This window comes from Chinchilla lanigera, unplaced genomic scaffold, assembly GCF_000276665.1.
Source record: "Chinchilla lanigera isolate Chin_1 unplaced genomic scaffold, ChiLan1.0 scaffold00070, whole genome shotgun sequence".
Classification (NCBI taxonomy): Eukaryota; Metazoa; Chordata; class Mammalia; order Rodentia; family Chinchillidae; genus Chinchilla; species Chinchilla lanigera.
The window spans coordinates 7,930,099-7,952,571 of NW_004955471.1; the positions used below are offsets into that span (position 1 = coordinate 7,930,099).

At 46.1% G+C, this 22,473-nt stretch overlaps 1 protein-coding gene across 1 annotated transcript in view; it reads left to right on the forward strand.

Annotated features, from left to right (window-relative positions):
• The window catches only part of Kiaa0922 (KIAA0922 ortholog), a gene marked incomplete at its 5' end in the record, with an annotated part of 154,579 nt that extends 132,412 nt beyond the window's left edge, over nucleotides 1-22,167 (forward strand). The window contains 10 exons of the mRNA XM_005400925.2: nucleotides 2,390-2,538; nucleotides 9,079-9,206; nucleotides 12,097-12,263; nucleotides 13,301-13,486; nucleotides 15,966-16,044; nucleotides 17,272-17,354; nucleotides 18,807-18,927; nucleotides 19,882-19,973; nucleotides 21,120-21,256; nucleotides 21,758-22,167. Of these exons, the coding sequence (XP_005400982.2) occupies nucleotides 2,390-2,538; nucleotides 9,079-9,206; nucleotides 12,097-12,263; nucleotides 13,301-13,486; nucleotides 15,966-16,044; nucleotides 17,272-17,354; nucleotides 18,807-18,927; nucleotides 19,882-19,973; nucleotides 21,120-21,256; nucleotides 21,758-22,033 (1,418 nt within the window). The remainder of the gene's footprint in view (nucleotides 1-2,389; nucleotides 2,539-9,078; nucleotides 9,207-12,096; nucleotides 12,264-13,300; nucleotides 13,487-15,965; nucleotides 16,045-17,271; nucleotides 17,355-18,806; nucleotides 18,928-19,881; nucleotides 19,974-21,119; nucleotides 21,257-21,757) is intronic.
• Nucleotides 22,168-22,473: the final 306 nt, after the last annotated feature.

Consider the following 22,473-nt stretch of genomic DNA (forward strand, 5'->3'; position numbering starts at 1 on the left):
CCCCGCCGTCAAAAAAAAGGAATATTCGTCATTATTGTTTATCCCTCAGGGAGGTATGCAGATGTAGTCACTTCATCTTTGTCTTGAGGCCGGGCCTTCAATGAATGCACATCCATCCACAGTTGTAATATGTTCTCGTTTTTTGCTCTTTTTCTGAGGGCCTAGCCCTGCCTGACTGCCTGTGACATTTCTACCTAATGTAGCTGTCTGTAATATTGAGATGCTTCTTTCCTTTATTCTTTATAGGGTTGAGTATTTTCTCTTTGTGGATGTTTTACAAGCAGTTTGTATAGAAAAAATTCAGTTTCTCTGTGGAAGAATGACTTAATTTTAGCAATTAGTGCAGGGGGAAGTAATGATTCTGCAGGGCTGTGGTTGGGTGCTTAGTTCAGAAATGTAAAGGTTAAAGGGAATCTAAAAGTTAGGTCCCACTCTCGTTGAAAGAGGGTAAATCTATACCCTCAGGACATATGGTTGACTGTCCTAGAGATACAAAATTCCTTGAGGGATTTCTTGATTGCTGTTAGTCCAGATGCTTTAGGATCTCTGCAGTTACGATTTTCCCATCATTGACGTGATTAGATGTACCTCTGACTATGCCTTCGGCCATTACCTTTTTAAGTCTGTTCTTAGCCAAAGATGTGACAACATTCTGTGATGGAGCCACAAGGTTCATTTTCTGTATGTATGTATTCTCATTGCAACATTTGGAGACTGAGTTTAAATTAATCATGATTAAGGCTCCTTTTTTGAAATTTAAGACCTCATATGCTATGGTTGTACTTAAAGCCCAAAAACCTACATGCAGAAAGTTACATATCATTTGCTGGCCAAGTGTTGGTGGTCATGTATTTATATTGCTTTCAGTTAATGAAATAAAAGTGTGCATACAAGTGTTATTTGGAAGATGCATGGATCTCAGTTTGAGTGAGTTTCTTGTGTGGCATCCGAATCAGGGACTTGACTGCTTCCTCGTTTTGCTGGATAAGATGAGAGATGCTTGTCCCTCCCCGGCCTCTGTGTGTCTCTGCCAGAGTTTACTTTGCAGGGCACATTTGCTGCAATCCTTCGCTGCCTCAGATTTCTGTGGTGCCCTTCAGGATCCTCAGTTAAAAGAACAAAGAGACAGCATTGAAATGCTTTGTGTTTTAAATGAGAAGACTGAGGCCAATTATTGTGGGTCTAAAGTTGCTTTGCGTATATTATAAATTAGCAAACTTACTATGAAATCACTTAAAGGAAAAAATGTTTAAAAATAGTGTAGATCAGTGGTAGTGCGCTTGCCTTGCCTGGGCACGGTCCTGGATTCCAGGCTTAGCAGCACAACCCATCCCCCTTTCAGTGGGAAAAACCATCCTGGCAATAAGGTCCTTCCTGCAGTGCCCCCGCCGTGCCGCCTGCAGTGTTCCTCGCTAGCTGCAGCGCTGTGTGAACTTCCCTACCTCCAGGGCTGCTGTGCTCTCCACACGTATTTGCTGGTCATCCTGTAGCTTCCAGCAAGGTAGGCAGCAGCGGTCCCACTGTGTCCATCTTTGTAAATAAGGAGACTGAGACTCTCATTATAAAACTAGTTACTGGTGGAGTCCTGACTAAAACCACAATCTTTATGCTTTTCTCTCCTCACACTAACTTCAAAAACTTTGATAAAATACATGTACCATAAAACTTAGCATTGTAATTGTTTTAATTATAAAATTCAGTGGCATCAAGTATATTCACATTGTTGCACAACTGTCACTGCTATCCATTTTTAGAAATTTCCATCCTCTCAGTCAGCAACTGTGCTGATACAAACCCATCACTCACTTCTCCAGCCCTGGGAACTTCCATTCTACTTCCTGTCTCTTTAAATGGGTAGTAGGTCCCTCGTACAAGTGGAGTCACAAAACATCAGTACTTTTGTGTCTGGTTTATTTCATTCAGCATAATAGTTTCAGGATTCATCCATGTGGTAGCATGTATCAGGATTTCATTGAGTTTTTAAAAAACTTAACCGTTTTAAGTGTACAGTTCGGTAGGGTTAAGTATATTTACATTGTTAAGCAATGAATCAGGCTGAGTGGTGTTCCTACACTGTTAACCATTCATCCATCTCTGGGCGTTTGGGGTGTTTCCGTCTCTGGGCTATCATGAAGAATTATACTGAGTGAATATTGGTGTCCTTGCACCGACCTTTTTGCTTGACCTCTTTTAAAGAGTATAGGACTTCTAAGTGCATTTTTACCTGTAAACAAAATAAAGTACTGGAGCACTGTAGATGTCAAAAACAATCCTTAAGCCTAAATCTCATTAAATCAAAGGAGACTGTTTGGAATACAAAGAGGTTTAATTATAGGGAACACAAGTGGAAAAAATTAGCCAGAAATTGAATTGTTTTTATTTATTCAAGGAAATAACCAGCAAGTGCCTGTCAAGAATGAAGTAGACAGTTGTGAAACTTTGAAAAAGGTTGACACAAAGTCTTCTTCAGAAAAGAAGATTCACAAAGCATCTAAAGAAGACATATGTTCTGAGAAACAGGACATATCTTCAGTGGAGGTCTGTATGTTCTTCCTTATGTATTAAAAACACAACCCATATTTAGGGCTCAGAATACAAATGTCTATGTAATAAGTCCTTTCTTTTAAATGCATTTGAATCTGTAATAGTAAATTTGATGTGTTTTTCAGAAAGTTTTGTTTATCTTTTAACTACTAAAATAAGTTTTAGTGGAACTAGCTAGCTTTTACACCCTAGCAAAACTATTCTCAAGCAAATGGAGCTGATGCCTAGGTAACAATGGTGGAGCAGAACCAGACCATGGTCTCTTCTACCTAGTTGTTCCCAGTGTCCATTTTGTAGGGTACACTCTTGCAGAGTTGGGTTTCATACATAGGTACATCCTATTTCCTTCAATTGGGCTTGAAGCATAGAGCTGGACAAAGTCAGGAAAATCAAGAGGTACAGCTGAAGCTCGCCTCATACATCTCCATAGGAGCCTGAAACGCAAGGCAGTGGACAGTGTCTTTGAATGAAAATATGAGTAAAGAGTATTCTGTGCAGCCAAGTTTAAACTCAAGTATAGCGGCAGCAGGCAGATGAAATACAACTCATAAGCCTTTCTTAAAACGTCAAGTTAATAAAATTGAGCTCCCAACCAAGACTGAAACAAAAGTACTCAGGATTGGAAAAGCTGTGATAGAGGTCTGTTGGTGAGGTTTTCATCCGTTTTGTATACACAACTAAGATAAAACAGTCGGCAGCTATAACCAAAGAAAAGGCTGCAGATAGAAACAATGTAAAAGTAGTGATATCTGCAAAACATAGGAAGTACAATGGAGAGGTAGGTGAGAACAAGTTTTTAATTTTATTCCTTTTTAGTAGCTAATATATAAAATAAAACTTGTAGTTTAAAAGGGTGATAACTTTAAATATTTTTTTATAGTTTTTTAGAAATGTTTAGAGAGATCCTTAAGGAGCCAGTATATCATGTGTAGAAGAAACAGTTCTTTGAAAGTTGGCAGTTCCTTTGACTTGAGTTTCCTTTTCTTACATTACGTTTGTATAAGACTGCATCCTAAATTTTTATTTAAAAAATAATAATCCCAGTGTTATAAATTATTCCTATTACCTGTCCTTCCATTCTTGTATGTGTGTAGGTTCGTGGAAGAAACTCAGAGATCAGGTTTGCAAGGTCAGCCTTGAGTGTTTTGGAGCCGGGGTGAGAAGGCAGCAGTCTTTCAGCAAGGGTGCTGTTAGTCTGCCAGGGAGTATGGTACCTTTAAGGGCTGTATTTGGGCAGAAGAAGGGGTAAAGAAAAGAAAGACTGGATGAGAGGCTTTTTAAAAGAAAACCCATCAGGACTTCTTAGCAGAAGTATCTGTTTTCAGGTGGACATTTGCAAAAGCGGACTCCAAGGTTTAAAACCTGGGTAACTAGAAGATGAGGAATTCTGATTTATGTGACAAACACATCTGTACGTATTCCAAAGCACTGTCGAAAGTGGGAACCATTTTAGCTATTGCACCCTGTAGGGTTGACGTCTTGAACAGTTACCCTGAGAAATGCTTAGAAAGGCAGTGCTGGCGAAGACCTGACAAGTCAGTACCAAAGAGGTGACAGGTATGACCATGCCCACCACAAGAGCAGAAGGCTGGGTGTGGAGGCAGGTGGTGACCGTGAGGAACCGGTCGGGCTGGAGCTTGGGGTGAGGGCTGGCTCTGGGAGTGGGGCGGCCTTGGTGCTCTAAGGCAGAAGCAGGGCAAAGACTGCAGGCTGGGTGTGAGCCTTCGGCCTCATGGAAGGTGCATGTCGGTCGGGGTGCAGAGAGAGCACAAGTACAGAGAAGCCAAAAGGTGGAAGAACATGCTCTTAGAAGCAGAAATAATCAGCACACATAGGAGACAGGAAGGAATAGGAGGGAATAAAGAAAGTTAGGAGTTGTCTTTTCGGTTTGTTTCGTGATGGTTTGTGTTGGGGGCGGTGCCCTATCAATGAGCTACAGTCCCGGCCCCTGAAGGTGGGACTAGCCTACCGTCCTGTGATGTGGGGTTCGAAGACTTGCCTGGCACCCTGCGGTGAAATAGAAGCCAATGCCAAGATTGTGTTCTGGGGGGACAAATTGGAACTGATGACTCCAGGGTCCTGGCCCTCTGGTAGCACCCTGAGAGCAGCAGTGCCGGTGCTGGCACTCCTCTGCTGTATGAGGTGCCGTTCCCCTGCCCCAGCCCTGCTCCCAGCCAGGTCCTCCCTGGGTCCCCAGCCAGGCATAATCCTCTACACTGGTGCCCTCTTCCCTGGCTTCTTCACCTTGAGCTCCTTGAGGACACGGGCTCGGGGGCTCAGGCAGTTCTTGTACTTGGTCCCTGAGGGTAAGTCAGGTCTCCCCCTGCTGGTCTCTGAGTCTGATCTTTGACACTGGTCCCTACTGGCTTATGTGCCAAGCACATTCGTACATCTTTCAAAGCCATGTTGCAGAAGGGGGATGATGTTAGCTGTCCTGCCTCATTGAGTTGCCAGGGAGGGTGCCCACCGGAGAGGTCTGAGGGACTTGGGCTGGGCCATGCTGCTGAGGGTCATCAGCCATGGTGGGTTTCCTGCTGCAGATGTGGAGGCTGTCGTCTGTCGTTTCTTTGCTTCTTTTATGACTCCCTCTTTTGTAGAACTGTTTCTTAAGGCCCCATGAGTGTGCTTTCCATTTCATTGTTCATTTGCAGAAAGCCATTCTCAATAAACACATTCCCAAGTGCAGTGCTCACTGTTTGTTTTTCTTGAACATTCTTAGGGTCTAACTGCAACCTAGAAAATTGTGTAAATCTGTCTATAGCACACAGAGAACATTCCTTTAGATTTATTGGCAAGGAAGGTTGAAGCCCAGGTTTGGAACCCATAAATTCAATTTTAACTGTACCTCTGGCTTTTTATTTTCTTTTAAGTAGATTTTTTTTTTCCCCTTAGAAAAGTAACTTGTGATTATTATAGAGGCATAAAAAGAAAGAGAAAAAGATCCATCCGAAGTAAACCACTCTTTACATTTTCTATTCTATTTCTTTTCTATGCAAAATTTTAAAAAATCCTTTTATTGGCTTAAGAGCTAGAATGACTCATCACTGTGTATCTGTATAGTTACAATTCTGATTTTCTTATGTGGTGGAAAAATAGGGAACTTTATTTTTAGTGGTTTTATAACATTACTTCATTTAACCATCAATAATTTAAACCATTCTCCTGAAATGGACATTAAAATTGTTTCCAGCTTTTTACTTCCATAACTTACCCTTTGATGAATGATTTCACTCATAACTCTGTCCTATGTTCCTGATATACCCTTGCTGATAGATGTCAAGAAATAGGTGAAAGGGTAGAGATTTTTTGAGGTTCCTCAGGTGTGTTGCCAGATTGCTTTGCAAAATGTTAGTACCCATTTATGTTCTGTGAAAACACTGGCTTCATTCTCCTCTCAGCAACATCAGTTGTTTGTAAAATCTTTTTTGTGTGTGGTGTTGGGGATTGAACCCAGGACCTTGTACGTACCAAGTGTGTGCTGTACCACTGAGCTACATCTAATCCCCTGTTAACAAAACCTTGCTCAGTATGGGAAGTAATCTTAGTTGGTTTGTTTCTGTTTGATGATGGGCATGCTAAGCACACGCTGTACCCCCGAGCCACACCTGCAGCCTCAAGCAGTTGGGTTTTGGTTGTTGTTTTAGTTTGTATCTCACTAGGGAAAGATAAATATTTTCCCTTTTTTTGTAAACTTATAAAAAGTTGAATCTTCTATCCATAATCCTACCACTGAAATGAAATGCTATAAATTAAGAAATAACATTTGTAAATGGTGACTGTAATCATTATATACTGCAAACATGTACTAGTAAAAATTTAAATAAGTAAATATGAGTTAATAAGTAACTATCCAACCAGAGGCAGTCACTATTACAGGATCTTGCTTTCCCAACCTCTGCCTGGTATTTGCAAATGTAGACATGCATTATAAACTCACTTGTGTTTTCTAAAACCAAAATGGAAAAATGAGATACAAGCTAGTCTATAATTTGCCTTTTTAAAATAATATTATTTTATTATGACATATTCTGGATGAATTCATTATGGTATTTTGCCGTTTTCTGTTTCTTTTGTGAATTTGTATTTCATGTCCTTTGTTCATTTTTCTATTAAATATTACTGGGTTTTCTCTTTTCTGTAAGAATGCTTCATATGGCAAGGCATTCTTTGTCCATTAAATATTTTGTGTCAGTTTTTTTCAGCTTGCCCTTTCCCTTTTATTTTTATTCACTTTTACTTCTTACTGTGGTTTTGAGAATGCCTTTGTCCCATCGATCTGTGGTTTCTCCTCTTCGATTTCTTCCTTTGCTTTTATTATCATCATCTCTTTCTTTGCCCTTGACATCCACTCCATTGTCATCTGTCAGGGGGGTCAGAGAAGGTAACCTGTTCATGTGGCTCGGCAGTGACGGTGACAGGGAGGGCCCATGGAGACTGCCCTGCAGGTGCCAGGTCATTTCACCCTAGCGGCCGGTAAGCAGGGGCCAGGTGTGGCCGTGGAGACTGTTCTTGGGAGTATCTCCCTGTGGCTCGGTTTTGTTTCGTGGCCTGCCTTGGCTTCCCGTGTGAGACCCTCTCCCAGAAGCAGAGTCAGCTTTCCTCACTCTGCCTTGTGTTTCTGGACAGGTCTCTTGCTTTGGCTCTCCAGGTTGGTCCTCTGTCCCTTTCCACCTGTTGCCTCACCATGGGCCCGTCACGCCGTGATTCCGCCAGAGCCCTCTTCACTGCCAGTTGGGCTGGGTGTGGTCGAACCTCCCAAAGGAAGAGGCTGTTGCTAATTTTTCCTTTCCCGTTGTGTCGTGTCTTTTTGCTTTTTTGTCCATACCTTCATCCCATCCCCAAGTCTCGGTCCTTACACTCACGACTCTGAGTCCAGCTTGTCCACACACTGCTTCCCTTTCGATCATCCGAGAATTCTGTGCAGCTTCTGACCTCTGCGTCCAGCCTCTCGGTTGTCCTAAATGTATTTACCTTCTTGGTTGCGCAGGCTGACGGTTCAACCATCTTGATGGGGGGAAGCCAAGTGTCAGAGTGACTGATGACCAGCTCACGTTTTTCTGATCCCACTTAGAGACTGATCCTTTATATATGCCTGACCCTGGAGGGCCAGAAAGACTCAAGAACTTCTGTCGACAAGTGTTTGATAGCCTTTGAGTGGACAAGGTGTAGCGGGGAAAGGGGCAGTGCCCACGTACACAAAGTGCATAGAGGGTCAAATACATGAAGGGATGGGAAAGTCCATAAAGGAACAGTCCATGAATAAATGCAGAATATGGGGATTACAGGTGCTACCATGCCCAGCAATTTGTTACTTTTTTTAAAAAAATACTTTTAGAATCAAATACCTACAGGGAAAACTTAAAAGAGCATAAAAGTGAAAAAACAAGTCCTTTAATCTCACCGCATGTACAGTTAAAATTTTAATGTATTTCTAGGATTCTGATATCCTAGACATAGGACAGTAGCGATGTAGTTTGAAAAACTTTTATCTCTTTCCAAGTTCTGTGTGTTAAGTCAAGTGTATACTACAGCTTCCTTTATCCCTAGCCTGATTTCTGCGTCAGCCCTCTCAAAGGGCAGTTTTTGCTTTCCATGAACTATGCGTTGTAAGGGTAAATGACAAGAGGACTTGTGGGCCTGAGGATCTACCTCTGTCGCCTGAGGTCCCTGTCCCTGTGAAGCCTCTAGGCTTCTAGGTGGTTTCTTCCCGAAGGACCTAATACGCTTTTTTAAGCTCTGGTATCTGGGCATGTGAGCTCCCACCCACTCCCACCTCCTGATGGTGGCTCTCCTTTAAGGGGCTGTGGTGGTGGGGGAGAGTAGGTGGTAGAAGATGGGGAAGACTTCACCTGCTTTCACGTGTGAGAGGAAGGGAATGCTCTCCCCTTGCCTGATGGAAGGCCACCCCGACATTGAAAGAGGAAAAAGTGCAAGTAAAAAATAAACACATATATAATACATTTACCATGGATATTATATATCATATTTGCTATATATATGAAATGAAGTTTTTCAGAACCACATTTGGAAAACCTGAAACACCATCCTGCTTTGTTTACATGTGAAGCGTAAGGTAGTTTGGAACGTTCTTTGGAGCTCTGACCGCCCTCCTGAAGTTACGTATAAACAAACAAAACCCATCCGCAGCTGACTCCACAGGGGGGTGTAATCCGCCGCTCTCATAGTAATTCGTAGGAACTGCACACAGCACATGAGCAGGTGGAGGCAGGCGGGTTACTGCTGCTGAAGCCGACAGCACACCGGCCACAAATTGCTAGCAGATGTTTTTCCTCCTTAGCCCCTTAGGAATTTTATAAGCCAAGAGTAGTTTTTTTCTTCTCTTTCTGAGGAGCTTGAGGGAAGTAGGGAAATGAAAACAAACTAAGGATTGAGAAACATATGTCCTGGTTTTCACCAGTGGTGGGATGTTCAGAATACAGATGGAACTGGTCTTCAGAAGTTAAAAAAACAAAAACAGTCGTAGGTTCTTCTTCATCTTGGGTCACTTTAACCACTCAACTTTCTACTCTTTAGCAAGAAGATCTTTACAGGAAGAAGAAGCCTCAGGAGAAAAGGGAAGGAAATGTACAAAATCTAAATTGGAATAAAAATCGAACATGTAGAAAAAACAAGAAAAGAGGCATTGCTCAGGCATTGTCAAGGTATGTATGTCATGTTTACAGTTCCGTTACAGTTCTGATCTAGTTTGTCACTTTAACATCCTGCATTTCACTGTTACCTTTTATTTGTATAAGTTGGATTCATAATGGGAGAGTGTAATGTAGTCTTTTGGGATTGAAATATATTTGTAAACTTTACGTGTTTTCTCAAAAACACCTTAAAGCTTTAGGGAAAAGCCTATGCCGTCCCTCTGTGTCCAGGCCTCTCTTCTGCCTGTGCTGCCAGTGCTAGAGAGAGCCCAGGGGTGGGCAGGCCTCTGTCGCCGTCTCCAGCATAGTCCCCAGCCGTCTGGGCCCCCTGGGCTGGGGACAGTGAGCTAGAGTGGGCACCAGCTCTGTGCCCTGCTCAGTTCTGCGGAAGTGGCTTCTCAGCCGAGGAAGCAAGACACCCGGACAGTGTGGGTTTGTGAAGTATGTGGCTGGTGAGGGTAGAGCCAGGATGGGGCCCAGGCGGTTTGGCATTGTGCTTTGGGAACCAGCTTCCTTGAGGTGTGAAGTCCCCCGCTTGTCTTGTCTATAAAATGAAGGAATTGTGTAGTATTTTGTGGGAATCCTTTACTGCCACAGATAAAGGAAATAGCCTCCTGAATCTAATCTGATATACATTTCTTACCTGGAAGATTGTTTTTTCTTCACCAGGTCAGGGAGGGAGGGAGGGAGGAAGTGTGTGTGTGTGTCTGTACAGCTCCACCAGTGTGTGTGGTCTTGCTTTTCTGATTTCTTACACAAGCCTTCTCACACCGCACACGGACGGACAGGAGCCAGACAGAGAACTGCTCCCCTGCCTTGGTGTCCCCAGGCCTGGGGTGAGCCCTCCTGTTTCTCCCTCACCCCGAGGCTGCCCCTGCTCGGCCTCTCAGTTCCATGCCCTGGCTCCTGTTCACAGCTGCCTGTGAGTGGGCACGAAGGCCTGTTTCCTACCCAGGAGTCTTTCTGTCCTCCTGGCTCAACTTTTTCTTCTGTGTTCTGCTGTCAGAAGATTTCCCTTTCTTATGGACTCAGCTAGGTATTTGAGTGGGTTTGCATTGAGTTTTTCTCTGGCAGCTCCTCGAGGTATGGGTAGCACTCCACGCTGCTGAATGTAGCTGTGGGAAGGGGCCTGCGGTGTGATGCTGTTTTTGTGTTTGTCCCCAGACCCCAAAGAGGCTCAGAATGCATTGCTCAGCTCAGCTCGCATGGCACCACTCCCTGAGGAGTCCCGTGTGCCTCTTGGGTGACAGGCAGAGCTCTGAGTGGTTCCCAAGCTCCTCCTACACCCAGCTTGCATGGGTCAATCAGCAGAATGTAAATGTGAAAGGCTAAATGTACCTTATTAATTCACTCTTGACACCAAACTAGTTACTGAGGGATCATTTTCTGCATTGAAGCCTACATTATTTGGACTAAATTATTTGAAAGCTGCAGTATTTTATAGAAAGGAAAAGTCAGAACTTGCTGTAGTTTTTTTTTTTTTTTACATATATCTTCATAAACATGATTGGCTATGAGATTATTTTAAAGAATTCCATTTTCCTGGATATGAGCATATAGAAAGATATAAAAGAAGAATGCAGTTTTACCAATGAAAAGTTAGGGTACATTTTTAAAAGCAGATTTCTGAGATACTAAAGAAATAATTGAATTGTTAAAAAAAAATAACTTGCAGGTATTCTGCAGCTACTTACAATGTTTTGAGGATGTGGTGCTGAAGAAGTATAGGTGGTAGTTGTTGAATTGTCTTGTTTCTGCCCACCAATTCTTTGTACCCTCATCAGAGGTTGCAGGGAGTTTGTAAACCAGTGAAATAGTTTGTTACATCTCAGATATTTGGTCTTGTTCCCTACCATCCTACAGTCTGACAGTACTGAAATTGGAGCATGTGACAGACTCATTTGATTACTCCCGGAGCATTCTCCATTTCTGTGTTGCTGCTTCCAAACTTATGTTATAAATCTTCCCTCAAGGAGTTCATAGTCTGGTAGGAGAAGTTTGTTTAGCTTGAACATCCTTGGGGGAAGGATTATTGTCCTATAAGCCAGTATAGGTTTCCTGATAATATATAGACGATATAGTCACTCAGCAAATGTTTGCTCAATGAATGAAAACGTGTTTAGCAATCAGTACCTTCTGTGAGATGGCAAGGAGCAGGTTCGTCTACTGTAAATCCAGGTAAACAAGGTAGAAGTCCTGGGTGCTGGTCTTGAACCTGCTACTTTAGCAGTTCACCTTGAGTGCCCTTGTGGAATCCTTCCTCATTCTAAAATATGAAAACAGATTAAATGATGCTAATGTAATTTATGTTCTATAATAGCAGCATGGTTTTTCATTGGTGGAGGTGCTAGGGAGGGAACCCTAGGCTGCATGCATGCTAATTACAAAGTCTACCCCTGATCTACACCTGACCGCATTCCTGAGTCTTTTTCTTTTCTTTTTTTTTTTTGTTTTTTTTTGTTTTTTGTTTTTTTCTCGGTACCAGGGATCAAACTCATGACCTTACGCTTGCCGGACAGGCACTGTGCCACTGAGCTAAATCCCCAGCCCCTTCTTTTTCTCTTTCTTTCTTTTTTCTTTTTGTCGTTTTGAGACAGGGTTTCACTGTGCAGTTCAGGCTGGCCTTGGCTCACTTTGTAGCCCAGGCTAGTCTCGAACTCGCAATGATCCCCCTGCCTGTCTCCCAGGTGTTGGGATTACAGGTGTGCGCCACCACGCCCAGCCCTGGGTCTTTGTCTTATTGCTGTCCTGTACTCACTCATCCTATCCCTCCATAGATCCAAGAAGAGGCAGCCTCAGCTGCTCCCAGATTCATATTTTCACCTCCATTGCAGGACATATTTGTTGCTCATGATAACATGTGATTTTAAAAAATCATTATTTATTTTTATGGCTCCTCCAGGTCTTCTGAACAGAGTGAACTAAAGCTTGTGTGCAGTGACTTTGAGAGGTCTGAGCTGAGAGGAGACATCGATGTGAGAAGCTGGTGTATGCAGGAAAACACTGGGGAGATTTGTAAAGCAGATTTAGTGACCGCAAACAGCTCACTCGATGCAGAGAGAGAGGCAGGTATGTGACAGTGTGAAGCTGAGGACAGGATGGTGGCTCTTTGCAAGAGGAAGTGGCCACAGTGTAGAGGGTGTCATCTCCATGGTCACTTTACCAGCAGCTTGGCCTGTGGAAAGCTGTCTGGGTGAGACCAGAAAGCTAAGATTCTTTTAGAGTCTGGGCAGGCCTTTGTTAGCAGAATCCTGCTGAAATCTGGCCATTCTTGTGCATGTTGCCAAAAAAACAGGATACTTTGTCTAACGCGGTGAGACGGTGCTACCCTAACCCTGAACCTGGTGGTTTCTACAAAGCCAAGCCACTGCCCCATCCAAGGACAGCCGATAGTGTCCTGGAGCATGGCCCAGAAGGGCACCTGCTGCTGGCCCTGGCAGGGTGGAGGAGAGTGGGGCTAGCGGACCTCAGGCGTTGGCATGGGGGTGGGGTCTATGGTTCTCCTGGCCCACCCCTGCTCTCCCCGGGCACACGGCCACGGCCACAGCCATCTCCACCTTCTCTCATCCCCTTGCATTGCTGTTGTTCTCTGGTCTTTTTGAAGATTCTTCCCTCGCACATGTCAGTAATATTTTAACTTGCAATGGACAGCTTAATAAGGAGAGGCAGAAGTTACCTGTAAATCTCTGATCCAATAAAGTAGCCTCAGTTTTCTCACTAGAAGTACTTGTTATTTCTAGAACCATCTTCATTTTATTTTTTTGGTGTTGTTGGGTATTGAGCCCAGGACCCTAAGCATGCTGAACAAACTGAGCCATGTCTCCAGCCCCTAAGACCATTTTTAGATTGAGGTTCTACTTGGCATTGACTACCTTAGCCCCAGACAAGTTTAATTGGTCATCTGTAAGCAGAGTAGGCTTGGCCCACCCTACTGTTTCTGAAGGTCCCATGGCAAGTGTCAGTGAACGTCTTTGGTCTTTTTGCTTGCTGAGCTCCGGTGACAGGTCCTACAGCTGAACCGGACCTGGTTGTCTTTCTAATCCTGCCTCTGTCAGCAATGGCACCAGGCTGACACTGCCTCGCTGTATCTCTCTCCCCTCGTCCAGAGGGTTACCACCAGAAGCCTGAGAAGCAATGTGCAGACAAGTTTTACTCTGATACCAGCTCGGACTATGGGAGCTCCTCGTGCAGTGTGCGTGCCAGCCGGGGCAGCTGGGGCAGTTGGAGCAGCAGCGGCAGTTCTGACAGTGACCGGAAGCCCGCAGTGGACTCGCAGCTCTTCCTGCTGTCCAGTGAGTGCTCCCGCCTGCCCAGCACACCCTCCAGACCTGCCTGTGGGACGGAGGGCTGCAGCTTGGAGGCTTTGCTGTGCATTTCACTTACTCTCTCTTGTTCCTCTTCCTTTTCCATTAATAATCGTTACTAGTACTCGGTGTCTATCTTGGATACAGGTCTCAAAGAGGTTTGTGTGTGTGCATTTGTTCTTTCTGTGGTAAAATATCTGTACCCAGAATTGTAATACTTCAGCTATTTTTAAGGGTGCAGTGCTGTGATGTTAAGTGCATCTATATTGCTGTGCGGCCATCACTCCAGCTATCTCTGGGCCACTGTACTGTTCCAAGCCAAAACTGTCCCTACTGAATAGTGATGCTCCATTCTGCCCCCAGCCCTGGGCCCAGAGCCCCTGCTGTGCCTCCTGCGCTGTCCCTGTGAACTCGAGCACTTCACCATTTCGTATAAGGAGAGTCACGCACACGGTTGCCTTTCTCTGTGACTGGCTTGTCCCACGCAGCATAACGCCCTCACGCGTGTCAGTGTGTTTTGTGACTGTGTAGTACCCCATGATCTGTGTGCACCATTTCTCTTGTTTGTTAATTGATGAGTGCTTGGGTTGCTGCTACCTTCTAGCTTTGGTGGGTAATGCTGCTGTGAATGTTGGCCCCCCCTTATTTGTGAGAAGTTTAGTGATGCAGGAGAGATCAAAGAAGCATGTGTATTTCTATCCAGAGTTAACTTAATTTTTTTACAATTTGCACTTGGTATTTTTTGTTTTGTAAGGAGAAAATACTTCATCATAATCTGTTTACTTCCCATCTCTGAATCACTGCTCTCATGAATGTGGTGTATACTTAGTCCATTTTATTTATTTATTTTTATTTTTTACTTAGTCCCTTTTAAATTTTACATTCGTATGTCTATCCACAGAATGTAGAATTGCTTATTTTTAACACATAAATGGAATCCCACTTTAACATTCTCTGTCTTGCTTTTTTCACTCAGCATTATTTTTTATAGCTGTGTGTACAAAAATGAGCTCATTCCTTTTGACTGATGGTCAGCGTAGTAAACGTCTACCTTCATGAAGGGGGACGGCCTTTGGGCTCCTTAGGTCACGTCGTGTGACCCTTGCGCCTGCCAGGTCGCCCCCGCAGGCCCAGGAGCTGGTGAGAAGGCGGCCAGTGATCCCGTTCCCGTCTCAGGTGTGGGCTGGGTGAGGCGTGTGGCCTGCTGAGCAGCAGCTCGGGCCTGGCCCTCTCTTCCCAGCACGGTGTGTCCCCATCTCCGCCCCCTTTGCTCAGCGAGACCTGCACACACCACAGCCTCCTGGCGCAGCCTCCTCTACCTCGTCTAGGAGCCGTAAAGCAGTCCTAGGGAGGCTGCCCGGGTTCTAGCCAGGGCACCTCAGCACTGGGGTCTACACCTTCACCCCAGCCTTTCAGGCAGTTTTTCTAATGACCTCCATAATATTTTAATACCACTGGTACACACCATGTATCTGTTCATTGCTGGGTACACTACTTTATGCACAAAAAGACTAGATTTTCTGAAGGTCCAAGGGACAGACCAGTCCCTCCTTGGCGGCAGTCCTACCTGTTTCCAGGAATGCAGGGACTTAGGTGAAGGGTGGCACTCAGGATCTTGCTTGGTAGTAGTGGGGATAGTTTTCTTGGCCATGGGAGGTCTGTCTTTCCCAGCTTACGGTTCACACAGTTCCATTTACCACCAGAGACTGAGGACTTGCCCACCAGTGCTAGCGTGAGAGTGTCTGTAGTCAGTAGAACATTAAGGGAAAATACAAGTGCAGCTTTTACTTGGAGAGGGTGAGGGCAACATGAGCTGAACGATAAAAATTACTAATGGTGTTGGGGTGTGGTGGTGCAGTGTGCAGTCTGTAAGTTGCATTGAGGGATGATGTAATTGCAGGGAAAGTCCTCAATATAGTAACAAATGGTGTAAAAGACCAAAAAGGGAAAGTATATATGGAGTGTGGTTCTAATTTTTTTACGTATAGATATATATAAAAGAGTTGTTAAGGCAGTATACCTAAGTGTTCATAGTGGTAATATAATGGTAGGGCATTTATAATTTTTCTTCAGACTTTGACTTCTTTTTATATATTTCCTACAAGGAGACATATATTACTTTTATAAAGGAGTGAGCACTATAACCATACAGCTATATTTCTTTACTCAGGAAAAAGGTTTTATTAAAAAGTTACATAATATTGATGGTTTTAACTCTTCTCCACAATGTAATATATTATTAACCCAAAATTCACAAACGGGTTGATTTTTTAATTTTGTTCAATGAAAAGATAAATTATAAAAGGCTTTTTAAAAACTAAATGACTGAGAATACCAGTTTAAAATGTAAACTAAATTGTTCATTGGGATCAATAATACTAATAATCTGTGCATCCTAATACAGAATATATACATTTGAATTTGTTTTATTTTTTGAAAAAAACTTGTAATTTTTTTTTTAATGCAGGAGACAGTGTTTCCCAAAATGATTTTCCTTCTGGAACTCCTCTCTCCCTGAGCCTTTCTCATCACATCTGCAACCCCACGTAAGCTTTCAGTCCTCCACCCTGTGTGTTACCGTGTGTGTACTGCCTTTTCTGTCAGTGCGTTTCTTCATGGTGCTTTGTTCTGCACGTCACAATATGAAATGTTTTAAGGATGCAGGAACGTAAAATTTAGTTATATTAACAATTCAGAAGAAATGATCCTGCCGAGGAAGCGGAGTTTACATGGATATACTTGGTCCCTCTATCATCTCAGTGATACGTTATTGCTGAAAGTAGAAAGAAAACTGCAGTGGTTACTATGGCAGTATAAATCATACACCCTTTGCTAGGACTTGACATGAAATTGACCATTGTTGATTCAGAAAATTGGTAAACATTCACACATTTATAACTCTTTATGATGCTTTCTGCAGCACTGGACAAAGTGAACAAGTACTTCTGTCCCTTGGTACTCACGAGGCCTGGGCTTCAGGACAGCACCAGAACCCATAGACACTCAGCACTTCCCTAAAACGGTGCTGTGGTTGAGTATAACCAACGCACATGTTCCTGTGCACTTCCTGTGCACTCATCTCTGGATTACTTCCAATCCCTGATGCAGTACAAGTGCTGCACAGGCTTTAGGTCAGGTTGTTTAGAGAAGAGTGAAAAGCAGCATCATCTACACAAGTTTACTGAGGACTTCACTGTCCCAGCCCCACCTGCAGAGTCTTCGTGGGCCATCACATAACTTTGGCCTTTGTGAATATTTTCAATGCATGGTTGGCTGAATCCCCAGATGCAGAGCCCCTGAGTGTGGAGGGCCCTCTGCGTGAGAAGAGAGTAGGGTAAGCAAGGGGCAGGCAGTGCTGTAGAGTGGCAGGTGTGTTTTTGGAGCCTGTCTCCTTAGGAGAAGGCAGGAGGATGAGAATAGATGGGTGAGTTTGCCAAGAAGGAAACTCGGCTAGCAGACAAAGAAAGCTCTTTGGAAACTTTTGTTAGAGGTGGAACATAAACTAGGAATTCCGAATCGCTGCTGCCTGGTCGTAGGCAGTTTTTAAACTGCAAGCCTACCTCACAACCTTGGTTAAGTTTTTTGTTGTCTTTTACAAAGCAAGGCTTTCCTGTATCTTGGAAGTTTAATGTCCTGTTTTCTGGCCGTGTGCCTTATGTCTCTAACTTCTGTATGCATCTTGGGAAGAATTCACGTAAAAACTGATCGCGTGTTTGTGCACGCGCGTTTCCTGCACAGAAGTGTCACAGTCCTCCTCTGCTCACTTTCCTCAGAGACGTGATTCACCTCCCGCCATATGCAGAGCCTTCCTGCCCCAGCCTTCCCGCTGAGCCCACAGGTGTCAAGGAAGAGAAAGGTGAGCCATCCCCCGCGGTGGGCGCCTGCCTGCTGCTCTGGGCTGCTTTGCAGCTGGGGAGTTTGTGATGAGACTGCCAGGGCCCTTCTCCCAGCCACACTTGGAAGCCCTGGGAAAGTGCCACTCTAACCGATGCCGAACCCCCTCCCTGCACCTGAGCTGACCCCCCTCCCCGCATCTGAGGCATGGTACCCGTTCCTGAGGCCCGGGATAGCCAGAGCCTCTGCAGAAGACTCCACTGCACTGCAGCTGCCTTAGTCAGCGGTGCCAGCAGAGAGGCCAGGTGTGGTCCAGGAGCGGTGAGGGCCACTGGAGAGCAGGCCACACCGACTCCCAGTCGACTTGCCTCTGCCTCTCCAGCTCACCCTGTTGTGGGAACCTGTTAACCCCGGCTGATGTCTGCCCCAGGGCTGAGACCAAGAGCTGAGCTCCCCAGATTTCCCTGGTGGGGAAGAAGGGGGCTTTAGAGTACAGAGGTAGTGATCAAAGGGCACTCTGGTGCTGGTGCTCCAGCCGGAGGTTGCCTCCAGGTCTCTGTCCTCTCCTTTCCTCTCCGCTTCTGGCTCTCTTTGCCTTGGCCTCTTATCTCCTGTATTATTCAGGGGGTTCTTTGCTGCCAAGTCTATGTCAGGCACCATGGTGGGAGATGCCCGACAGGGTTCCTGTCTAGTCGGGGTTGCACCCATGCAGCAGGAGCAGGGAGAAGTGGTGTAAACTTGCTGTCGTGCATGCCACTTGCCGTGCTGAACGCCTTTTGTCTCTGACCAAAAACCTCTACTGCTCGTGGCCTTGGAGGAACTGGTGGCAGGCTACTTGTAACTAGGGGAGGAATGGCATATGTTAAACACCGTCTCTGTGGCTCCCGTGTCATAGATGGTGGGATGGGGTTAGGGCAGAGCCTGGAGAGGTGCTAGGAAGTTTCTGTGATACAGCAAGTGAGACATGAGGCAGCCTGGAGCAAGGGGAGAGCAGGCACTGGGTTGCCCACATCACTCCCTCCCTGTTCTCAGTCGCGTCTTCAGTGAGGGGTCCTGCAGCAAGGCCTCGACTGTGCTCTCCGTCCCAGCGTGTGGACTCTCTGCCGTGGTGTGCTTCTTTGTTTTGTGACTTGTCCCTGTTCCCCTGAGCATCCCTGTTTCCTGCTCTGTCTCTGAAATCTGTCACGGGGCCTTGTAGAAAGTGGGCCCTCATGCCGACTGCATGCTCTTGTCATCCCGATCAGAGTGTGACCTGCACCCCCTGCAGTGAAGGTCAGAGCAGTGTGCCTCATTTCAGCATCTCGTCCTGACATAGCATCCTCAGGGGCGCAGCACAGGCCCGAATTGGTCGGCGTGGATGGGTACTGCGGGAGGGTACTTTCTGCAGGCAGAGAAGTTGAGCTGGGCACTGCAGGAGGGGAGCTGAGGCCGAGTCGGGAAGAAGGTGAACTGAGAGGCCTTACTTTCTCCCCAGGTCTGTACCCACCTGGAGACCTGTGGCCGCCCCAGCCAATGTGTGTGACGAGCAGCGTGAGCTGCGCCTTGGAGAACAGTGTGCCTGGCATGATTCAGGAGCCTGCCCCGGTCCCGAACAGGTAGGGCTTCGCTGGACGGATGGAGCCTTGCTTGGCCTCGAGGCTTACCGTTGCCTTTGCGTGGAGGCTCTTAGGTTGTCCTTACACATCTTAGGACCAGGCTGCTGCTTCAGGTGTGTGTTTTCTTTTACCTTTTGGGGGGTTGCATTGTGATGTTTAGAAAATAACAAAACAGGCATTGAGAGAAACATGAGGTAAAAGTTACAAATCCCCTGACCTTGTCATTATTTTTTTTTAAATTCAGACATGTAGCAAATTTGAAAAAAACAATCCCCACTCACTTAACAGAGGAAAAATTTCCTTTGTCCATGGTATATCATGCTTGAACATATTAAAAAATTCACAAGATCACAGAGTTTGAGCATCAAAAATACTTGCAGAGGGTGGCTTCTTGTAGTCACCACTGCTACTGAGCTGTCACTCAATTAGAGAACCTCCAGAGCATGTTGGTATCTTTCATACCGGAATCCACTCGCAAGTGTTTTGGGGATTCAGGGTGTTAGAACGAGGTTGCTGTCTCGCTCTTGAGCAGAACTCCAGTGTGCAGGAGTGGTCAGCGTGGCTGCGAGGTGGGGCTCCCGCACGGAGTGCTGACTGCTCTGCGTGTGAGGCGCACGTTCTGTCCTCTGAGCGTGGCTGAGCTCTCCCAGGGCTGCCGCGTCTCCGGGCCCTCCAGCCTGGACGGCCACGCCCCGCCGCCCCGCCTCAGAGCCTGTGTTCGGTGGTCACGGGACGCGCCCGCCTCCCCAGGCCATCGTCCTGCACGTGGAATGGCGCTGGTGATGAGCGTTTTCCCCATGGTTTGATTCTGCGACTGGAGAAAGGACCTATTTTATTTTCCTCAGTTGGAGAATTTGGGATGATTAACATTTTCTCCAGTAAAATCATTTCCTCCGTCTTTACACCATTTCTTGGCGTTTTGAGCCTGAGAGTAAACCTCTCTTTTTTTTGTAGCAGTTTCGTTGATTGGAGTGCAGCTTGCGAAGGCCAGTTTCCCAGTGTGTACTGCCCGCTGGAACTGAGCGACTACAATGCCTTTCCAGAAGGTAAAATCTGCTGAACAGTCCCACAGCTGTTCTTGTGTTCTCAGGTCAAGGTAGGAGGTGCGTGGCTTTGCACAGAGGGACCGAGAATGGTCACAGAGACACTGGGCTGCTCAGTGAGTTCACGCGGATCCAGTGTGCACGCCTGCCACGTGTCGTTTCATACGGCCCTCGGAAAAGCCCTTCATTTACCTGTCGGGGGCTTCTGCACGAAACCCTGTTCTCTCTAGACTCAGATGAGGTACCTTGAACAGGGCGGGTTGTCCACGGAGAGGAGAGGCTGGGGCTCAGCCGTTTACGGGTCATTTTAGGCACACAGGTCCCATCTGGAAGAGAACACTTGCCGACTTGTTCTTGACCTGACTCTTGCAGCCCTGGGGCACGGTGCCGTGGAGGGAAGGAAAGGAACCCGGAGGGGAGTTGTGGACAGGAGCAAGCATCGGTCATAGTAAATGAGCGAGGGGAGATTTCCCCAGCCCACTGGGACTTGCTCTCACTGTAGATGACAGGCCAGCTGAGCTCGCGTAGCAGCGTGGCCTTGGCGGGGAACGGAGGACCCCGCCATGTCCTGCGTCAGGTGGCATTCTTAGCCAGATTGTTCTCTGTTCACCGGAAGCGGGTGCTCTGGTAGCTCTGTCCTGGGAGTGGGAGGGTTTGTGTTTATCCTGATCATCTGAGCAGTGCAAGGTTCCCCACGGCTGTCTGTAGCGGCTGAGTCTGACATCATTTTTTTAATGAGCCACGTTTTTAGTGGAGTTCGGTGGTAGAGCACTTGCCCTCACATATGTGAGACTCTGAGTTCAGCAGGGAAATATAAGGGCTGGTAGGAATCGACACTATTCCAATTAGCATTTTAATGCGCTTTGTGTATTAGGAAGATTCCTGTCAAATAACCAACCACAGAAAAAGTAGCCCAAAGCAGACTGTGCTCACTGAAGGGGCCCCTCTGGCGTGTCTCAGTTGTAACCTGGAGACGCAGTGAAACGACCCACCTGGTGCACACGAAGTGAGCTGTTTCATGTCTTTCACTTGTCCACATAGTACGGCCTTTCACACTGGTTTGAGAGAAAACTTTTCTCCAGAGAGTGAGAATTCAAGATTTTTTTCTCCATGAAAATGTCAACCTATGTTATCTCCCATTCTTCGTAGAAAATATGAATTACACCAATGGGTTCCCCTGTCCTGCAGTTCGGACCGACTTTATCGATCACAACTCTCCGTCTACCTGGAACACAGAACCCAACGTGCCGGCTGCCTGGGAACACGCCGGCCTCGTCAGCTCGCCGGTAGGTGTTGCTCCTTCGCTGACCCGGGCCTCGGCTTTACTGTTGTGTTCCGGTCAGCCAGTGCCTGCGTGCCCCCGAGGCCTGGGCTGGCCACCCTCTGCAGGGACCTGGTGTGCGGTCACTCGGAGGGGGGCTTGCAGACGTGTGGCTCCCCAAAGTGAAACCGTCACCCCAAACTTTACTCAGCAGAGACTTTCTGGATAAACTGAACTGGGGCTGGGAGGCACCTAGTCACCTCATCTGTGACTAGAGAAGAAGTAAAATGCCCAGGAAGGTCAGTCAGGGGCCTCCCCACTCTTTTTCATATGAAAGGCATCTGCTTGTGAGTCTTCCCTAGATTATAGAGAAGTTTATCCAGTTAGAGGAGAATTTCACAGTCCGCCTTCAGAGAAAAATGGAGTTAAAGCAGCCCAGGTTGCGAGAATAGTTGTCAGTGCCTTTCTGGAGCATCGTCTGAGTCTCTGTTCTGTAACTGCCTCTCTCCCTCCGTGTCCACTTCAGCCCTACCTCAGCAGCACCCGAAGCTTGTCTCCAATGTCTGGACTTTTTGGTTCCATCTGGGCCCCGCAAAACGACATGTATGAGAATTGCTGCCCCGTCAGTCGCAGCACGGAACATGCGGCCCACATGGAGAACCAGGCGGTCCTGTGCAAGGAATACTACCCCGGCTTCAACCCCTTTCGTGCCTACATGAACCTGGACATATGGACTAGCACGGCAAATCGCAGTGCAAACTTCCCATTGTCCAGAGACCCGAGCTACTGTGGGAACCTGTGAAGGAATTGAGTTTTAAACAGTGTGAGTAAAGAGGTTTGTGTTTTGGTTTCTAGCGTAAACTGGTTGTTGAGATAGATTATGATGTTGGCGGATATTTTGGCACTTTTATATGAAAATAAATTTTTTTAATGAAATCTGTTTCTATTTTTTTTTGGTACCGGGAATCGAACTCACTACCTCACACTTGCCAGGCAGGCGCTGTGCCGCTGAGCTATCCTCGGCTTTTTAATGAAATCTGGGAGCTCTATTTTTTAACCCTTTTAATTCAGTGGCAGAGACTTTGTGCCCATGTTACAGCTTTCAAAACTCGAGGAGCGTGTGAGACACCCCAGTGCTTTCCTTGGAGCAGGGAGGCTTCAGGGAAGTAAGGGTTGGGAGGCTGGGTTTTTCCTCCCTGAGCGTCCGCCTCCCCTGGGTAGCTCTGACAAAGGGAAGATGCC